The 18,838-nt window shown below is 52.9% G+C and overlaps 4 protein-coding genes across 4 annotated transcripts; 1 reads left to right on the forward strand and 3 right to left on the reverse strand.

Annotated features, from left to right (window-relative positions):
• Positions 1-890: 890 nt before the first annotated feature.
• On the reverse strand, positions 891-3,535 carry A1O1_05466 (uncharacterized protein; the record flags this gene model as incomplete). The annotated part of the gene is made up of 2 exons (XM_007726352.1): positions 891-1,470; positions 1,521-3,535. 2 exons carry the CDS (start codon positions 3,533-3,535, stop codon positions 891-893), a joined length of 2,595 nt encoding a protein of 864 aa, XP_007724542.1.
• Positions 3,536-6,785: 3,250 nt separating this feature from the next.
• On the reverse strand, positions 6,786-7,733 carry A1O1_05467 (Fe/S biogenesis protein NfuA; the record flags this gene model as incomplete). The annotated part of the gene is made up of 1 exon (XM_007726353.1): positions 6,786-7,733. One exon carries the CDS (start codon positions 7,731-7,733, stop codon positions 6,786-6,788), a length of 948 nt encoding a protein of 315 aa, XP_007724543.1.
• A 3,107-nt stretch (positions 7,734-10,840) lies between these two features.
• On the forward strand, positions 10,841-14,113 carry A1O1_05468 (uncharacterized protein; the record flags this gene model as incomplete). Its single annotated transcript, XM_007726354.1, has 5 exons — positions 10,841-11,128; positions 11,242-11,554; positions 11,633-11,842; positions 12,034-13,958; positions 14,012-14,113. The coding sequence occupies 5 exons, from the start codon at positions 10,841-10,843 to the stop codon at positions 14,111-14,113; spliced, it is 2,838 nt and encodes a 945-aa protein (XP_007724544.1).
• Positions 14,114-15,245: 1,132 nt separating this feature from the next.
• A1O1_05469 (flotillin) lies at positions 15,246-16,787 on the reverse strand (the record flags this gene model as incomplete). The annotated part of the gene is made up of 2 exons (XM_007726355.1): positions 15,246-16,286; positions 16,356-16,787. 2 exons carry the CDS (start codon positions 16,785-16,787, stop codon positions 15,246-15,248), a joined length of 1,473 nt encoding a protein of 490 aa, XP_007724545.1.
• Between the last annotated feature and the right edge of the window lie 2,051 nt (positions 16,788-18,838).

The following is an 18,838-nucleotide window of genomic DNA, read 5'->3' on the forward strand; positions in this document are numbered from 1 at the left end:
CCTCCTCGGCCTTGCCAGTTCTTCTTAGCTCTCCTTGCGGGGGTTCATCGGACGAAGAGACCACAGACTCTTCGACGAAATTGACTCTTCTTGTTGCCTTGGATGTCGTCTTGCTCGCGGTCGAGGACGGACCACCTATGCTGCATCAGAGTCCGGGCAGAAGAATAGACGGCGAGGCTCCCTACTCATCTGTCCTGCATGGGCTGGCATCACGGATGGATACGACCAAGCACCTGCAAGATTGATGATCACAAGTGAATAGGAGTGGCGAAGAGCGTTGCCATACTAGGAGGTTGAGGTTCCTCGTGTGTTGTAGGCAACAGACACTGGCAGGCGCAAGAGATCAAGGGCGATCGTTGTCAAACTGCGCAGACGCAGCCTGCCAACTTTGGTCAACGCGTAGCGTGTATTGCATGAACTCATGAGCTTGGATGAGCATCAGTGTCTTCATCATAAATTATATTACTAGGACTGTTTGAAGCCTCCGTCACACTCTTGCCTGCTATCTCGGGGCCTGTCTCCGTCGACAGCCAACCCCTCCCTCCATCGCCATCTCTCTTGCGTGGACACCCTGTGGAGGTCCTTTCCAACTCCGCTGATAGTATCAGCTTTGCAAATTCTTCATGTCGGTTTTCAAGAAAACGAATGTCTGCCAGTATGCCGTCCACATCATCAGCCAGGTTCGGCATTGAAATCTTCCCTCTTTCTTTCCTTGCCTTTTTGACACAATCTAGTTAAAGTCTCGGCGTGCTATGCATGAAGTCATGCTGGACACAGCTCTACATTTTGTTGTCTGTCCACCATATGTATTTGTTGTTGAACAAAAAGCCTCTTGGAGAATTGCCTTGCCTGCTGCCGGATGTGCTGAGTGTTGAGAGATCGAAAATCATTCAAGAACCGAGAGACAACCCTTGGAACCGTCCCATCCAGTTCAAATCGCCGGGCTGATTATGACCCCTTGCTCGGAGGTCAGGTCGGTTGTTGGCAAAATTAGGGGCGCCAGGGTTGACAGGCGGGTATTGTGGTCCGTAGAAAGACATGAAAGGATCCATTGAGCCTGTCATGTTGGGCGAAAATGGCGAAGCACCGCGTTGTAGTTGTTGAGGGCCGGCCCCAACGTCCTGGAATTGATTGTAGTAAGAATTGCGCATTCCCTGACTTTGGTTTTTGAACGTCCGATCGGCGTCAAAAGAATCTCCAAAGGGAGTGGTGACAGGTTGGGCACCGAGGCCATGGGTTTGCTGTGACTGTTGTTGGAGGGGCTGTTGCCGTCTCCGGTGCCGCTCCTCTCCAGGAGCAGCACTATAAACAGGGGTGATAGCAAGAGAAGCGGTTGGAGTCTGAAAAGAAGCAGGATTGATGGCTGACATCCAGATCCGAGTCTTGTAGATCTTGAAAAGATCTGTCACAAGGTGGTTGAAGTTGATGTAATTGTCGGCAAAGTAATAGAATGTGAGCTTTTTGCTGTCCCTGCGGATTGTGAGTACCCAGCTTTAGGAGATTCTGGTGGACTTTCTTACATTTGAAATTCGGCGTCAAGGATTTCCATGTTCAGTCGATGCTCGACGACCTTTTGTTGACAGACACGTTTAGCCCTAGCCTCGTTACCCTCTTTGTCCTTGAGCGACTGAATCTCGTGATTCTGGGCCAATCGTTTGATCATCTTAGGTTTCAAGTCGGAATGCGGGGCGTCGTGCGACCCATGATGACCTTGAGGGCCCATTCCACCGACTGCGCTCCCCGGTCGTCCAGGGATCCCATTTGGGTTGACAACATTGGGACCTCCGTTGCGACTCTGCATAGAGAACATCATCAACCACTTGTAATGCTCCTCGGCGTAGTAATCTTTGTATCGTCGGGCATCTTCCCATGAAATGTTGGTATGCTGAACCGTGCCAAGGTCTGTGCCTCGATCAGCCTCTACGATGACGAGGTCGCCCACATTGACATGGAGACCAGTCCCATCTTGAATGTAGAAGACATCGGACCGACAACACTTGAAATTCACAATGTAAAGGGGTTGACTCGCAGGTTCGAGGAAGGCACCAATGCCCAGGGGACCGTAATGCTGAGGATCATGGTGTGACTGGTGAACTCGGGCGTCCGCGGCGCGACGGGTAGATTCCGTGGCATTGAAGTAGGCTGCTGCAAAACGGCGGCTTCGTAAGTAAATGATATTCATCTGGGTTTCACTGGGTTGAAACAGGGCTAGGGCCAACTCACGATCATCTCCTTGGGATAAAGTTTGGGAGCCACTCTCATATGCTGTCATATGGTCTTCACGTTCTAGCAAATCAGTTCCTAGAGTCGGCCAAGGAATTCTTTCCACGTCCTTACCATTGGAGCTGAACGAACCGTGTCGGGTTGGCACGTCGGCAAATGAATGTCGCCGGCTTTGTGGGGCCTCTGGGATGGGCCCGAATCCGAGAGAAGTCTGCCATTGGGCTTTTCTGACACTGTCGAGGTTGCGGTTCTCAACAGAGGACAGCGATTGCCTTTCAGGATACCCGACTGCTTGTTCACTCATACGACGAGCACCATTCTCCCAACCAGCGATGCCGCCGGGAACCATCAGATCCTCCCTGTCATCGATGGCAGTTTCGGCATCTCCAGGAACGGCAGGGCGAAGACGAGCGTTGCGAAATCCGGGCGGAGGTTGCGTGGCTGCGGATGCACCTGAGAGCGTCCTGTCGCGTGTCTGAGCGGCCTGACGGAGCTGCGCGTTTTCCTTTTCCAATCTTTCAATCGTGCGTGCCTGTTCGGTAGCACTTAGCCCTGATGTCTGACTATCACCCAAGTCCTCTTCATCGTCCTCTATCTCTCGCAGTCGGCCGAGGCCTCCAGTTTCAATGGTGGCAAGGCCGCTCGCCCTTGAGGTTCGCCTCTGCAAGGACGGGTATTGTCCCCCTAATCGGTTTCGTGTGGCCTCGACCGAAGTCGACACCGGATTGGGTGCACTGGACGCCGAGGTGGTATCAAGCTGGCCGACGGAATATGACTGTGAACGATACGTCTTGGGGGTGGGTTGTAAGGGGATCGAGAAGGGGATACCACCTTCACCGTTGATCGGGAGGACTTCCTGAAGCCTGGTTGGTGGGTCTTTGCGGCCGTCTTGACCCCAGATCGTCCATGGATACGAGGTTTGTTGGCTTGGCCATCCTGCAGCACCGGAATTGTTAATATTGATCCACGGAGATTGCTCGGACCCTGGAGTTCCTGGATGTGAAGTAGAAGGACTGTACGGACCGGTGATGGAAGGCTTCCGGTTGATGTTGGATGCGGTGACATCGTTCAGCCAGGACGTCCGTCGAGCATTCCGGTTAGCTTTTGCATTGCTGGTTACCATGGCCTTGGCATGCTCGACTTCGTCGTCAGATGAGGCCAGAGCTTCTGAATCGGGAGTCGTCCTGCGAAGACCAGGATTGGACTTTTCGAGTAAGATCGAGGCCGAAGCTTGGTGTGCGCCGAATGTACCAAAGGCCGGCATGGGCCCGCGAGCGGCCTGGCCACTTTGTCTGTTCGGGCCGTTACTCATAGCTGGGATACGGCGATGTCACAGCAATAGTCTGGTACCCCTGGCTCTGCTATCAGACAGTCAGCATAAGAGTCGCAGGCGAATTGCACCGATAAACGGCTGTAACACCAAGTGTGCGAATCTGACAAGATGGAGGGTTGCGGAGTGATGGTGGGAGCGCTGACATTGCAAACGACTCGCACAGCCCGCAGCCGGCCGCATCAACCCCTCCAATGAGGCCCACCAACTTTTAATGATCAAGGAAAGGTGATCGAGGGTATGAAGGGATGCGACTTACCTTCAGGATGAGAAATCAAGGCTTGGCTGCTCCGACATGTCTTGGGTTGAGCAAAGGCAGCACAATGGCAGTACAAAGGAGAGGTTCACAATGGCACCCACACCTTCAAGCAGGTTCGAGGATCTTTGGGTAAAGGCGAATGTGTTCGAGGCGACCAAAACAGAGGTGCCCTTCTATAGCGCCCCCGATTAGACAAGGCACGGGCAGCCAAGATACAGTGAGCGCTTGTTCTGTTGTGAGCCGAGCGCGAGGGCGACGGCGAGGACTGTGGTAAGTGAACTGCCGGCCAAATATAATAGAAACAGCAGTTAGGAACCCGATTTCGAAAGACGAAACTCGATTATTGCGTGCGTGTTGATGGGACAGGTAATGGCAGAACCATGGACCTGGAATGTCGTGAGGAGTAATGAAGCCAAGAGTGGCGTGCCTGGCCGTGAGCTGGTAGAGAGGACGGATGTGGCAGATGGCGTAGAGGGAGATGGAAGCGAGCAGCGAGGTTTAGATGCGGCGGGATCCGAGGATGGACGACGGATGATTGAGCGATGAGCGAGGAGCGAGGAGTGAGGAGCCACGGACGATTGACAATTGACAATTGACAAAATGACAAGTTGGGCGGTTTATGAAGAAGAATACGTGAGAGCCCGTGTTGGGACTCCAGCTTCCAGCTCCAGGTCTACTAGTAGGAGAGCCACAAGTGTTGTGCCGCCTTCCCCGGATTCTTCTTGTTCTTGTGGCCAGACGGTGCCACTGCGGACAGAGTTTTACTGTTGACCCTTCTTTAGCTCTCACGCGACCAGTCGGTGGGCGGCCCTGTACGGCTAGCCGTGTTGTATTATTGCTCCAACAAAGAACCCAGCGCGAGAGCTCGAGGGGGCTAATCCTCGCTGAGCAGAGGTCGAGATTGGCAGGGTCCGGGGGTAGGGGCCCCGAGGGTGCGAGCGTCGATGGTAGAGCACAGAGGTGGCCCGGGCGGCAGGCGGGGTGTGGGTGGTGTGTGTGTCGTTCAAGGTGATGATGGTGGTGGTGGTGGTGGATCGTTCAGCCAGGGTGGCACCGCGGCTTCTCTTTGGTTCGGTTTTGGCTGTGGCTAACCTGGGGTTTCCCAACAGTGGACAGATACGAGAAGGTTTGAAGGGTAATGCCAGTCTGAACGAGGAGCTCAGTGACTCGCAGAATCAGGCCACAACAAGACCGAGAAGATAAGGTAGGCAAGAAAGTAAGGATAGAGTAAAGACGCGGGGAAAGGCAGTGGAGTGAGAGAGTTGGATTTCATGCCGAGTACTGTGTTAGGTAGAAATGCCAGGTGCATGCAGTGGCAGACAGAAGTGACGCAGCAGAAAGAAAACGAAGAAGGACCAGTAAACCAGTAGTACGTAGTGGTACAGCACTGCAACACGACAGCATAAAAGCAGAGACGCACCAACCTGGAACTGGTGACCAGAATGCCTCGAGTGTCGCAATAGTAATACCTACCTGTACGTACTGATGCAGCAAAGCATGAGTAATTGATTAAAGTATACTACCCCCAAGATATCCTTCAACTGACCAGGACTCATGCTAATCACTTACAATGTTGAGTGGCGAGCGACAATGGTCCGGGGTTTGCCAACCGTCGTGAAGGAGCGGGGGCTATCTGCGATGGGCAAGAACGAGAACAACACAATGCCTTCCGGACAAATAGACTTGAGCGTTCAGATCTTATTACCGGCACCCTGTCAGATATCTTACACAGTAGTGGATGGGCGGCAAGCAAAAAGGTCGGACCAGGATGAATCCTACCTAAGGTACTGCTCACTACCTATAGGTACTACCAGTACCTTAAGTTATATTGACAACCACAATTGTGGGGGAACAGGGCCAGGACAGCATCCGGCAACAAAAGCCAACCAGATGCAAGCTGGAGGGACATCAAGTGACAGACGAAAGAGGAGGCGCTGTTTGCTAGTACTACTAGTAGTAGTGGGTTGAAGAGGATGACACGATCTACACTCCCTTGCAATTCGCGGGGAAAGAGGAAGAAGACAAGGACCGGCACCGAAGGCAAACTGACTGGGCCGCAAGTGGCGGCGATGGCAGCAGCTCCAAGATCTACCTTGTGGAGGATATTGTCTGCAACAGTGGTAGTATGGTATACTGGGGATACGTAGTAGGATGGCAGCCAGGTACGAATGGGCGCGGATGGACAGTTGCAACATGTGGACTAATCGAGTCTGGTTGATAGTCGCTTCTGTCCTATATATCTTGCCTGAGAGAGAGTATAGTAAACGAGCAGCAAAGGTGGTCTTCTCCACACCAACAAGTACCGGAATTCACCGCCTCCCTGATGTACTCTGTAATCCCTCTAGACCCTCCAGACTCCTAATATGATGGTGCTCCGACGATCACAACCTGTACCCTCGTACTCCCTCAACTTGGCACCATCCTCGCCGAATCAATCCAGCTCCATCCTGTCAATTTGCCATCCGTGCTGATCCGGGTCCAGCGCCATGGTACAAAGTTCAGAAAGCCTCGTTTCGCATCCACGACAACTTTGACAGCCTCGGCCATGGCTCGGGCAGTAACCATTCTGCACATGCCCGAGGGGATGGCGTGCAAGGAACTTCCTCTTGATCAATCAATCACAGGTCTGGCTCCGAACTTGCTGGCCGACCCGGATATTTGGCATCGGTGTCATTTTCCCCTCCCTCAAAAGTGTATGCTCCTCCACCAAGCCGCCATTCCGCATGCAGACTTCTTGCATAATGCCATATCCCCGCTGCTGCCCACTCTGGAGACCAGAATCGGCTGGTCGGGCGCTTCTTATTTGCTGGAACCTCAGGTGTCGCGGCATTGATGCACATCCGTAGGGGGCCAGCCTGAAATACCAAACCCAAATTGCCGGTAGAGTCATGCCATCCATGAACGGCCCTTATTTGTGCGGTGATCACATGGCGCAGGTGAGTTCATGTAGTCGGGAATTCTAGCCCGGGCGCATCATTCAACAAAATCCAAACTGGTCTTGCCCACGGTGGTTGGCGCCGCATCAGGCCCTTTTTGTTGTCGAAGTTTCTCCTCAAACTTGGCGAACTCCTTCAAAGCGATCTCTTCCTCTTGGTCCAACACCTGGGTCACCCCTTTGACCTCCTCAATATAGTGCATCAACATCGACTCAATACCATTCTTCAGGGTCACCGTGCTGGAATCACAGGTTCGGCATGCACCACGAAGCTTCAGCAATACCTGCCCATTGTCAAAGCCCCGGAACTCAATATCGCCCCCGTCCTCTTGTATGGCCGGTCGAATCCGTGTTTCCAACAACTCTTTGATCATTGCCACAACCTCGTCGTCGTCGTCATTGGCTGCCAAGCTGTCTTGCCCTCCCCCTTCCTGACCCTCGCTCGCGGTAGCCTTGTCCACTGTATTGACGATCGACTCACCAGAAGTGATTGCCTCGGTAATGAGACTGAAGACTTCCGGCTTGATGTGTACCCAGCTAGCATCCTCTGCCTTGCTTACGGTGATGAAATCAGGGCCGTAGAACACCGATTTCACCCCATCCACATCCAGTAGCTTCGCCGCTAGCGGGGAGGGATGAGGACCGCCCAGTGTCGACCGAGGAGAGGAGTATTCTAAGAATGTGGAGGGAAAGTCTTTGGGGAGGACCGGATGGTTGGGAATGAACTTCAGCGCATCCGGGTTCGGCGTAGACTGGGTCTGAATGTAGATGGTCCGCCTTGACAACTTGGGAAAAGACGAGCTTTGGTGATCGGACTGCAACTGAGGTCTGCGGCGAGCTTGGGAGGCGGACATTGTGGGAATCCGGGCGGACTGATGAGCATTGCGGGTGGTGATAGCTCGACACACATGGCTTAGTGGTTGCGTCTTGCCTGTGTTGGGACGGCATAGTGCCCTCAGTGAGCGTGCTGGAATGAAGCCGCGCATACTGTACATGAGAAGGATGTAGTTGGATAAAGGACAACGCGGTTGGATGTATCCAGGTATTGTATGGTGAGAGGCGATGTTTTTCTCAAAATGTTTCCCTGCGGCGTTTGAACTTCAAGTTCAGCAACGAGCCGCGGATGACGCACGACTTCTGGGGCAATCACGTGGCCACAGCCAAAACCACGCTGCCTATTTGTCAGCGATCCGGCAGCAATTTTCCCTCCCACCAACTGGCACTGGCAGTAAACAGAATAGTGCAGTCGATATATGGAGATTTTATGCTGAATACTACAGTGTTCGAGGCTCGAGTCTGAATTTCTGACTCTGACATCGAGTGGTATTGTTGCCATAATTGCCTTACACAGCGGTCCCTGGTCCTTGATGTCCAGCCAGCTCTGCAGTGTCTGCCAGAGTCCTACTTTCAAGTACCGATGTCCCTCATGTAGGGCGACAAGGTCTGAACATTTCCTTTTGCATATCTGATCCCATTCGCTGACCATTTCTTTACAGTTGTTCTCTGCCATGCTTCAAAACACACCAAGCAGAATGCAATGTCGCGAGCTCACAAAAGTTGACCGAGCCTGTTGCGTCCCCAGACATCACGTCTAAATCACTCGAGACCCAAAGTCTTCCCACGATCGCATCATTGGTGCGCGATCCACGGTTACAGAAGCTCTTTGATCAGTACCCGAGCCTTCGTTCCAAGCTCAAGGCAATATTCGAAGCGGCAGTACCGACCGACTATGAGGATGTCCCTCAAGCACGCAACCCAGGAGCTTACAGGAACCTCAGGTCACCTGAGCAGCGGATTGCTCAGGCTATGCGTATACTGGAGTACTCCTTAAACTCGAAGTCGGCCGATGCAACTGGAATGACAGCGTTTGCTGCGTTAGTATCTGACCTATCTTCGACTGAACAATCTCAAATCCAAACATCGTGACGGCGCACACAATTAGCAACCTGTCATGCCTCCAACAAAGATCGCGGGAAGACATTGCGGGCGCAGAAGGTGACCCGATGTCTGCATCTACTGGAACGACAGTCCTGTCCAAGCCGTTATTCGCTTCGGTCGTCAAAACACACTTCGATCGACCGTCCCACCAAGGATATCCTCTATGATGCCGAGTATGCTTTTCCGGCACTGCTATCGATAGTCGGATAAAGCAAGTCAACTTTTCCATCCTGCAAGCTGAACAAGACATGCCTTTTGTCGTTCTGTCGTCACTTCCTTCAGCCACCTTTTCCATGTGCGGCAGCCTGTTCGCCGTTATTTTGCAGGACCGATGAATTCGGTCATGGTGCTCCTCTCAAATCACCCTACCTGCATTTCATTGAATCGTTTGTGCAATGCGAGAGCTTTCAGCTCTTTTGGCTGTGGTCATGCTCCACGGACACAGTCTGCAGACGCGAGACTCGTCTTTTCAACTTGACGAACACTTCGTCCTGGAGGGTTAAAGTCTCTCGATCTTGAGAAACTTTAGACCGATGATATTCGCCGCGAGGAGGGTTACTAACTCCACTGCACGATGTTGACCGAGCTTCTTGTTGCACTTGGATGTTGTGGTGAACGTGACAGCGCTTTTCTTCCCCTGACTCGGTGAACTAAAACCATCAAGAGAAGATCCGAGGAGCAAGCTGCGTCGTTCAGTGCATGCCCTCCCCTTCGCGTGGGCAATGTCAATCCGCCATATGCGTCTAGCAGAGGCACTTTAGGTACCTACAGGCCTATATGGTCTTGCTGCATATGCCACCCGGTACATGGCACCTTAGGCTGAGTCCCTAGGCCATCTAAGGTAATGAAATAGCCCCGCGTAGCTGTGACGAAATCTTGAATGTAGTGTGAAGGGTGACGATGTAGAACCATTAGCATCTCTGTGAACAGGGGCGAATATGTACGCCTGCAGGTGTCAATTGTCACTGCCATCTGGTGTGCATCAAGTACGTGCATATGTCATGTAGGCTCAGCTGCCACAAGCTGCGTTATCGTTTAGTTAAGAGGCTGTGGCTGCGGGCGACAGAGAATAGCTGTCAGGCACTCGCACCAGGCTCCCTAGGCTTGCAAAGCCTCGTCTAGCCAACCAATCCAACCGACAGTAGGCTGCGCTGGTGCCTGGTAGTGCATGTGGCGTCCCTGACTGCTGCCGGAAGGCAACAGCCCGCCAGCTGTTCACTGTTCGCTTACCTTTGACTGGCCCATGACCGCTCAACGTCCACCAACGCCCACAACCCCCTGGCAGCAGCCCGCGACCGGGCCTCTATCTTCAAACCGTCGTCTTTTGGAATGGATCTGGCACAGCCTACAGACTCGGAGTAGAGCTCCTGGATCTTCACATGGAGTCATGGTTTACAATCACCCACTGACAATCTACTGTCACACTGCTAACTACCGTCTTCAGATGCAGACACTGTTACCCTCCCAGTCGAACGAAACAGCCCTCCACGCTCTCTCCCTCCCTCTCTCTATTCCTCGTGCGTTCTTCTTCCGACCGTTCTTCAACCTTGAGACTAGGGACAACAGCTGAATAACTTATCACAACGACCAGGAGAGCTCCGGTCCCAAAGCTGAGGCTGAGGGTAGTCTTGTCCCGGACGGTCTCCATCCACCTCCACCAGCCCAACACCAACACCAACGCCGGCACCCACAGCGGCACCCACCAACGAACCCTAACTTGACGACCTCTTACCTCCATATTGCGGTGTTAAATCAGCCCCTTCTTCGTCTTCGATCGACACTCTTCATTGTTTCAATATTGTTTCTTTCTTTCCCCTGAAATGCTGGATTTGGTATAGGACTTCGAATCCTAACCTTGACATTCCCTTGGGAACAAATCCCACTCAATCAGGGCGGGACTTCTCATTATCGGCCACGAGCGCTGGTAGCTTCGAATCCACAAGCCGTCCTCCGCCTGTCTCAGAGACCCATTCAGTTGGTGTCTTGATGTCCCCAACACTCCATGACTGACTTCCACTGCCGCGTCATTTGGTCGCCAACCATAACCAGCACCCAACCCCAAAAGGATCTACCTAGACACCGTCAATCATCCGCCATGAGGCCTGGTACTTGTTCGTCTTAGTCTCGGCACGGCACTGGCAATTGAACCCTAGTCATGGATAGCCGATCCACGAAGTATCGCTCGCTTGATTCCAAGGGTGCTATATCACCCCCCCGGAGTCGGGACAGGCATAACTCAAGTGCATCAGTCGACAGCCGGTGGAGAGATCAGCATCCCCGGCGACCGTCGACCGCGTCCAGACCATCTGATGTGGGCCATCGCGCTTCCAAATCCGGTTCTCGTGATGTTGGCCGGACTTCGCCCGACCAAAGGACTACAACAAGACTCCCTGGCCCACACTCTGCCTCTGCACAATCCTCGGGGGCTAAGCCAGCGAACAAGGTATGTTCCACACCCCCAAACTAACATAATTCTCCCTGTGTCTCGTCGTCACTCTCTTTTGTCATAGACGATCCCAGCGAAGGTAACCATACTAATTCATGTCGCTCTTTTAGACAAGCTACACCGGTTTGAAGTCCTCCATCAACCTCTTGGTTGTAGGCTCCCCAAGCTGCGGCAAGACTTCTTTCATCAAGAGCGTGGTATCCGAACGTGGCTCGTCCTCTTCTACTCCAGTCATTGTCAAAGACCAACCCTACAGGGTACACTTCACCGAGTTGTCGCTCGAAGAAGTCGATTCCAGTAGCGGACGAAGGATAGAATGGCCTCGTTACGTCAATGGCATCCCATTTCCTGAAATTGATGGAGTATTTTGTCTATATGACGTATCCGACAAGGAAAGCGTCGCCGACGTCCCTACAGCGTTGGGTGAGTGCCTTCTTGACGAGCGCAGCATCCGACCCTGAATCCGTCCTCAGCGGCACGCAGCTGACAATGCCTTTCTAGTTTCCATGACTAACAGTGGGCTGCCTTGTATGCTGCTTGCTTCTAAATGCGACGTCATGCAAGAGTCTCGTCAGATCAACCCCAAGTTTCATGACCAAATTCGCCGTAATCTCGCCAACGTGGCTATAGCCGAAATATCCATCAAGTCTCCCGAGAGTGCCAGACTCTGTCTCCTGGCAATGCTCGATAGAGTTCTTGCCTCCCCCCGAGGTGAGTGTGAGCTATTTCTCAGCCCCATCAGTGCCCATGCCCTCTTGAGTCTGCTTCACATCCGCTAGCTATTTCCTTCCTGCCTGGCTCCTTTCATATGAAGTTGGCCGGGCTATGGGTCCACCATGATCGTTCTTTCCTGCGCCTGCACTCCAACCGAATCATCTTATTAATCAGTGTTCCAACATCAGTTCGGACGAGTGCATCATCTAATGCCTCATCCCAATCCGTGGGCAGCCAGCGTGTTGTTTCCAGGGATACGTCACCGAGGAACAGCAGAAGCCGGAGCAGATCCAACAGCCGCTTACAGAGTTCAAAGTCCAAGGAGCTGCTATTGAATCTTTCCGTCCGTCCAGCTGTCATTGAGTCAGCCAATGAACTGGAAGATGTAGTTTCCCCGGTTAGAAAGACCAAGCTTCGACTGGACACTTCAGCAGCTTCTAGGCCTCACCGTCAGCCCGCAGAGCCACATACACCAGTATCATCAGGCGATTATACCAACAAGCTGGTGTCACCGCCGGGGCCATCTACAACAGCTATCCCCGAAACCCCTGACTCTTACTATGTGAAGTCAATGCTTCGCCCATCTTCAGTCGAGACTCCCGACAATCGAGCCTATCAGACATTCCTCAATATGGACGAAGATCCAAACGAGTTCTCTCCGCGTACCGAAGGCAATAGTCCGGCCGCAGCTCGGACCAACTCTTTGATCAAGGTGACATTGGAAGACAACAAGCAAGAAGCTGGCATACCATTTCCCGAACTTGTAGAGAAGCTGCTGATATTGCCTGCAAACAAGACGGACTCAAAATTTGTCCCATCGTTCCTATGTCTGTACCGTGCGTTTGCTACTCCACGACAACTCCTCGTGGCCATCATCGACCAGTTCATGAAGATCGAGCAAAGCAAAATGGTGCATTTCACCAAAGTCGCCGAAATGCTGCGGTATCTTCAAGTATTGGGTCAATGGACCGCGAACTATCCAGGCGATTTCGCTCCCGGACCGGCTCGTGACATTGCTGTCCCTTTTGTGCAAAGCATTGAAAAGAGCAAAATCTTTGCCCCTGCTGCACGGGAGATTAGCAACAATCTGGACACGATTGTTGCCGATGAAGACACAGACTGGGCGTACGCGGACAGGGCAAGTGCCTCCGGTGGGCAAGGCAGAAAGGAATCATCCTCTTCAACCTCTCTATCCAAACTTGCCCAGAAGTCTCCACGGAATGGCAGCGACAGCGAGGATGATGGCGAATCTTCTGCACGCGGATCGAATGCTGTTTCGTCTTCATCAAGCCTGCCCAAATCCAACAACACATCCAGCCAGTCATACACGAACTACATGCAGTTGCAAAATGCAAGAATACAAGCCGAAAAGTATAAAGTCATGGCACAGATCCGCCTCAGCAAATTTCAATGGCACCAATTCATGGAGATCCCTGTCGAAGAGCTCGCACTGGAAATCACCCGCATTGACTGGACCATGTTTTCTGCAATCAGGCCTCGGGATTTTGTACGGCATGTCTGGCTCTCCACCAAAGAGAAGAGGCGTTCACGTTCTGGTGACAACATCAGCGCCATGGTCAAACATTTCAATCACCTGGCGTTGTTTGTTTCCGGCATGATACTATTGAGAGACAAACCGAAACATCGAGCAAGAGTTCTGGAGCGGTTTATGGCACTGGCGTGGAAAGTGCGGCAATTGAACAACTACAATTCTCTAGGTGCAATCGTGGCTGGGATCACCGGCCATGAAGTTGCTCGCCTCGGTGCCACACGTGAGCTGATATCTCCAGAGGTTCAGAAGCAATTCCTGCGATTGACCATTCTGATGGGGCTCTCGAAATCGCACGCCGCGTATCGAATGGCATGGGAAAATTCGGCTCATGAACGCATCCCTTTCCTCCCGCTGGTGCGACAAGATCTCACCATGGCCGCTTCTGCGAATCCAACGTTCATCGGCACTAACGTCAATTGGAGGAAGTTCGAGATCATGGGGGAGGTGATCGTAGGACTCCAGAAAACCCTGGAGGAACCATATGTCTTCCCACAACGAACCTCTCGCACTGAGGAAACGATCAAATTGGTGTTGGAAACCAAGATTGTGGAGGAACGTGAGGTGTGCGCCCCTATACCTTATCCCACGCTTTTCGTTCTAACCGTGCATCATAGGACTCTGCGGATCCTCGCAGTGAGTTGTACGATCGAAGTCTACAGGTTGAACCTCAGACGGGAGTTGACACTAAGAAAAAGTTTGATTGGCTCCGGCGTTGATGAGACAGCGAGATCGTGACTTGATGGATCAAAAGTAACGGCAATCTTGAAAAGTTAAGAACTCGGGATAAAATCCTCGCTCGGCGATAGACAGTCGATCCTCCAACACAAATGAAATGGAGTGACACAGGTCCCTTTCGAGGGGCTGAGCATGTTACGGGTTACGATCTTCACGACATGACGGATTACGGCGATATACAGTTGGACAAGGGTCGGCAATTATGGTGAGACTTGGGAGTATCGATCTTCTCGTGAGGTCAAGGGGGCGATCTGAACGATGACTTTGCTTCTTTATGCACAAAATTCGTGGTTCGTACTGGAGAGGAGCGTTTTGGTCAAAGGCTTTGGTTCGTTCCTTGACGACTCGTTGTGGCTCAGCAGTCAGCTATTCTGGTGAAAAGTTTACGAAGTCTTGTGCGATGAGAAGAGAAGAAGGGGCACCATTTGTACAGCATCCAGACAGGGAAGCAGGTGTAGCAACAGAAGATGGGATTTCGAATCTCCACCCAGCCTTGCGCTTTGCACATACCAGTCTCATCATCACTCTACCGGATAGGGGCAGGCGAAGCTCGTCGAAGCGCCGAATCTTGAGCGACCTAGTTGGCCTGATTGAAGATTAGGTGACTCACATACATGTCCCAATGAAAAGAATCTTGCCACAACCTGCCGATATCATACAACCTGCCAGTATCAACCTCGTGGTTGCTATCTATCGGTCCCAAGAACATGTCACCGTGGCCACGCGGGAAGTACCGAGACGACAGCAGACGAACATAGTATTGGCTTCAAACGATTGAGTAGGCCGGAAGTCCCGTGTGTCATGTCACCAAAAAGGTGCAATGCATTCCTACATGACTCCAAAAACACTTCGCATCGAGGCCATAATATGTACAATCAGAATGTGGTCATGGAGACGGATGTGGTCTTCGGCCTCGGCATAGAGACAGACAAGGGGGAATACAGCCAACTCTGACAATACTCCAAGAACATGGCCATAAATCAAACCCCAAACAAAATCAAGAAAATGATCTGTGCAGGCCATAACAGTTGACATCCCACCGCAGGACTGACTGACAGGACGGTAACGACCAGGAGGCAAAAAGACAAGCAATAGCGGTGCTTGAACCCAGACTTACTTCGCCACAGCGGCAAGCATCCTCTTCTTCTCCTCGACGGCGAGATTGCCATTGACCGTATGGCTGTCGTCTTTGGGCATGTGCAGCAGCCAGCTGGGCGGAGCGATACCGGTCTGTTCCTGAATGGTGGTGAGGAGAGGCGGGAGGGACTGCATGATGTTCTTGATCGGGGCGATGGCGCCGTCCGCAGCACCGCCGTTGCCGTTGCCGTCAGTATTCCAGACGGTGATCTTGGGCTGCAAGCCCTGGACGGCCTTTGCGTTGGCGAGGGCGAGCTTCTCGTACGTGTTCTCCTTGAGCATCATGAACGTCAGCAAGCCCTGGGGCCCGCCAAAGGCCTCGGCGAGCGCCTTGTACGCCTGGGCCTGGGCCTGGGTGGCCTCAGCCTCGCGCATTTTGGCGTGGAAGGTGGCGTCGGCCTCCTTGGTCTGGCGCTCGACACTGGCCTGGATCTGGCGCTGCTGCTTGAACAGCTGGGCATCGGCATCCTGCTTCTCCGCGTACGCTTTGGCGTCGGCACCCTTGGACTCGCGGTAGAAGGCGGCGTCGGCCTCCTGGAGCGCGGTCTCCTTGGAGATCTGGGCCCGCACCAGGTCTCGAGCACGCAGTCGCTCGAGCTCGGTCGCCGCCTTCTTCGTCTCGACTTCGCGCTGCAGCTCAGCGTCGCGCGCCTCGGCCGCCCGTCGCGCTTGGATCTGCGCCATCTTGATGCCCATGTCGAGCTCGGTCTGGCGGTTCGTCAACTCGGCGTCGGCCTGCGCCTTGTCGGCTTTGCGCTTCGTCTCCAGCACCGCCGTCTCCGCCTCGATCTTGGAGATTTCTTGCTTCGTGTGCCCTTTCTTCGACGCCTCGCCGATCTCGCCTCGCATGCGGGCCTCGGCCACGTCGATCCGCGCCTGGTTCGACGCGCCTTCGTGCGCCTTGCGTGACAGGAATGCAAAGTACTCGGACCCCGGTGTGTCTTGGAGTTCCTTGACGTTGGCATTGTAGATCCGCAGGCCGAATTGGTCCAGCTCCTTCTGCACGTTGCCAATGACCTGAGAAAGTTCGTTAGCCAGGGATGCTGAGATAAGGTCTGGTAGAGCAGAGGATGCTCAAGTACTAACCTTCTCCTTGAACATCTGACGCTCTTTGAAGATTTCCTCCATGGTCATACTCGAGACAATGACTCGCGTCTCACCCTCAATGATTCCCTTGACAATGTCCTGGACGTGGCTTCTCTGCGTCGGCACGATGGTCAAGCCATTTCTCTTGGGCGAGGGAGAGGACCCGTCAGGGTTCCCGCTCAGCAGGAGCGCGTATTTCTTCAGTGCGTCCGGCTCGTTGTCCGGACCGATGGTGAAGACGGCCGGCAAAGCGAATTGGAGTTTCTCGATCGTCATGGCTTGCAAGTTGAGCGAAAAGTCGAACGGGGAGACCGAGATGCGAGCGACGCGTTGCCATGGATAGACAAGCGCCTTCTTGACGATCCGGACATCGTCGACCCCGGCGCCGGTCACGACGAGGTACTCGTTGGCATTGGAGATGTGGTACCACATTCTGGGCACTTGACAACGGTTATCCCAAGACGACAAACTGTGAGGGAGAAGTACTTTGAGAGGACTTTGTCGCAAATTCCCAGGAGGGATTTGTATGTGAATGGAAAGAGTGGTTGCTGTACGCTGTTAAAGAGGTACACAGCAGTGGCACTGTGGAATGTCACTGCAGATGCTGGTATTGACGAAAAACTGGAAGACACAGAGCCCTTGGAACAAAAAGGGAGGGATAGATATACTCTTCAGTACTGCATTAATTTGAGGTGAGTTGCAACGCTTGGATTAGCATGACTGTTGTCTTTCACCCTACCAGACATGTGAGGTCTGTCCCGTGCATGGCTGTGAGGTACAAGACTCGACAGAATTCCGCCCTGTCTGTGGCCGTGTCGCCCACGCTGAACGAATACCTTACCCTTGATATCAGATGCGAACCGGATTAGCGGGAACAGAGCGAGCAGTGTGGACTGCAACAGGCATCTACCAAGCATGCTAGTTGAGAAGATCGATTCTATAGCCTCGACTGGCATACAAAGAGGAGACGCGACTCGCACAGAAAGCGAACAGTGTCTGTCGTCTCGGCATGTGGAGTCCGAGGAGGGAAGTGCAGTTGACGCAGGGCGTGATGCAGCAGCAATGTTCTCGAAGAAGTCTAATCATAGTCCATAGGAGGATCAATGGCGTCCGAAGTCACGAGGCCAATGATGAATGGAGACATGGAATGGAACCCGGATACGATGATCTGCTTGCTGCTCGGGGATCCCACGTTGTAGGACGCTGTCCATCACCACATAGGCGTGGGGTGACCGGTCTGACACCGATGTTACAGCATAGCAGTATTGGCGACGGCGTGGCTATGCCCGTTCGAAGGTCATCGGAAACAATCTCATGTCGACGCTAATATAATGCATTGGTGGATCGAAACAAGGCAACCTCTAAGTAAGGCTGTCTGCCTTGCGATGTCGGTAGTCTCCGAAGTCAAGCTTGGGCTGAGTTACCGGATCCGCACAGAAGGACTTGTGTGTTTGGGAGGCCCGAAAAAGAGGCTGGACAATAGCGGCAGAGCTATATCAGACAGGTCGTGGTCGTGGTCGTGGCCGTGGTCATTGTCTTTCTTTCTTCCTGTCTCGTTGCGCAGAGAGCCACTTCCTCGGTAGAGCTCCAGAGGCGCCGTATGCAGTATATCTCATGCCTGGCAGATCTGTATATGTATCTCTATATATATAGATATACATGTAATTATAACCTATACATATTGCTTGTATCTTATATCAACCATGCACAGTAGAAGAAGAAGCAGACAGTAGACAGCAGACAGATGGTTTCAAAGGGCGGGAAAACGATGTAGTGGTGGACATTGTCTGATGGTTCGCCTCGCTTAGACGCGGAAAAGGGGGAGGCTGTGACTGTTAAAGCGGCAACCAAAACAGCCCGGATGGAATAAGATAGACATCAGCTCGCTTCCTCCTTCTTCGTCCCAAGTTCATGACTGTTTGTGTCCTATACAGGACTGATGGCTGAGTGAGATATAGCGCATCGCCCTAGAAGCTCGTCCAGAGTCCGCGAGCCATCAATAGCTCGACACGCCACTGGGTCCCCATTCTGCTTCTGTCCCTCCGGGTTGCCTGTTCTACAATACTGACCTCAACCTTTTTGGACATCGCCTCGATTGTGGGCTCGAGCAAGTCAGTCGAACACTGCAGCTCGTCGCGGAAATGGCTCAAGCACTTACGGCCGTTCCTTGACCTCTCCGCTCCTTCTGATCCAAGCTGGAAGAAAGGCTAAGGCCCGCGTGGTTCGCTTACCAGCCTTGACCGGCGAAGGCGGGCTACCTCGGCTGAGAAGAGTCTAAGGATTGACAACGCTATAGTTGCTCATTGTTGACCACACTCCAAGGCGGTGAGTGCGATCACGCGGGACGGACGACGATTCATTCTCCGCTCGTCGATTAAGATTGAGATTGAGCTTGATGCCAGAGGCAAAAGAAGGTTTTCATCATTGATGTGAAAGCAGCGTGTCCTCGAATCAGCCTCGCCAGGGGGCCAAATGGCCGAGTC

This window comes from Capronia coronata, assembly GCF_000585585.1.
Source record: "Capronia coronata CBS 617.96 chromosome Unknown acBCG-supercont1.4, whole genome shotgun sequence".
Classification (NCBI taxonomy): domain Eukaryota; kingdom Fungi; phylum Ascomycota; class Eurotiomycetes; order Chaetothyriales; family Herpotrichiellaceae; genus Capronia; species Capronia coronata.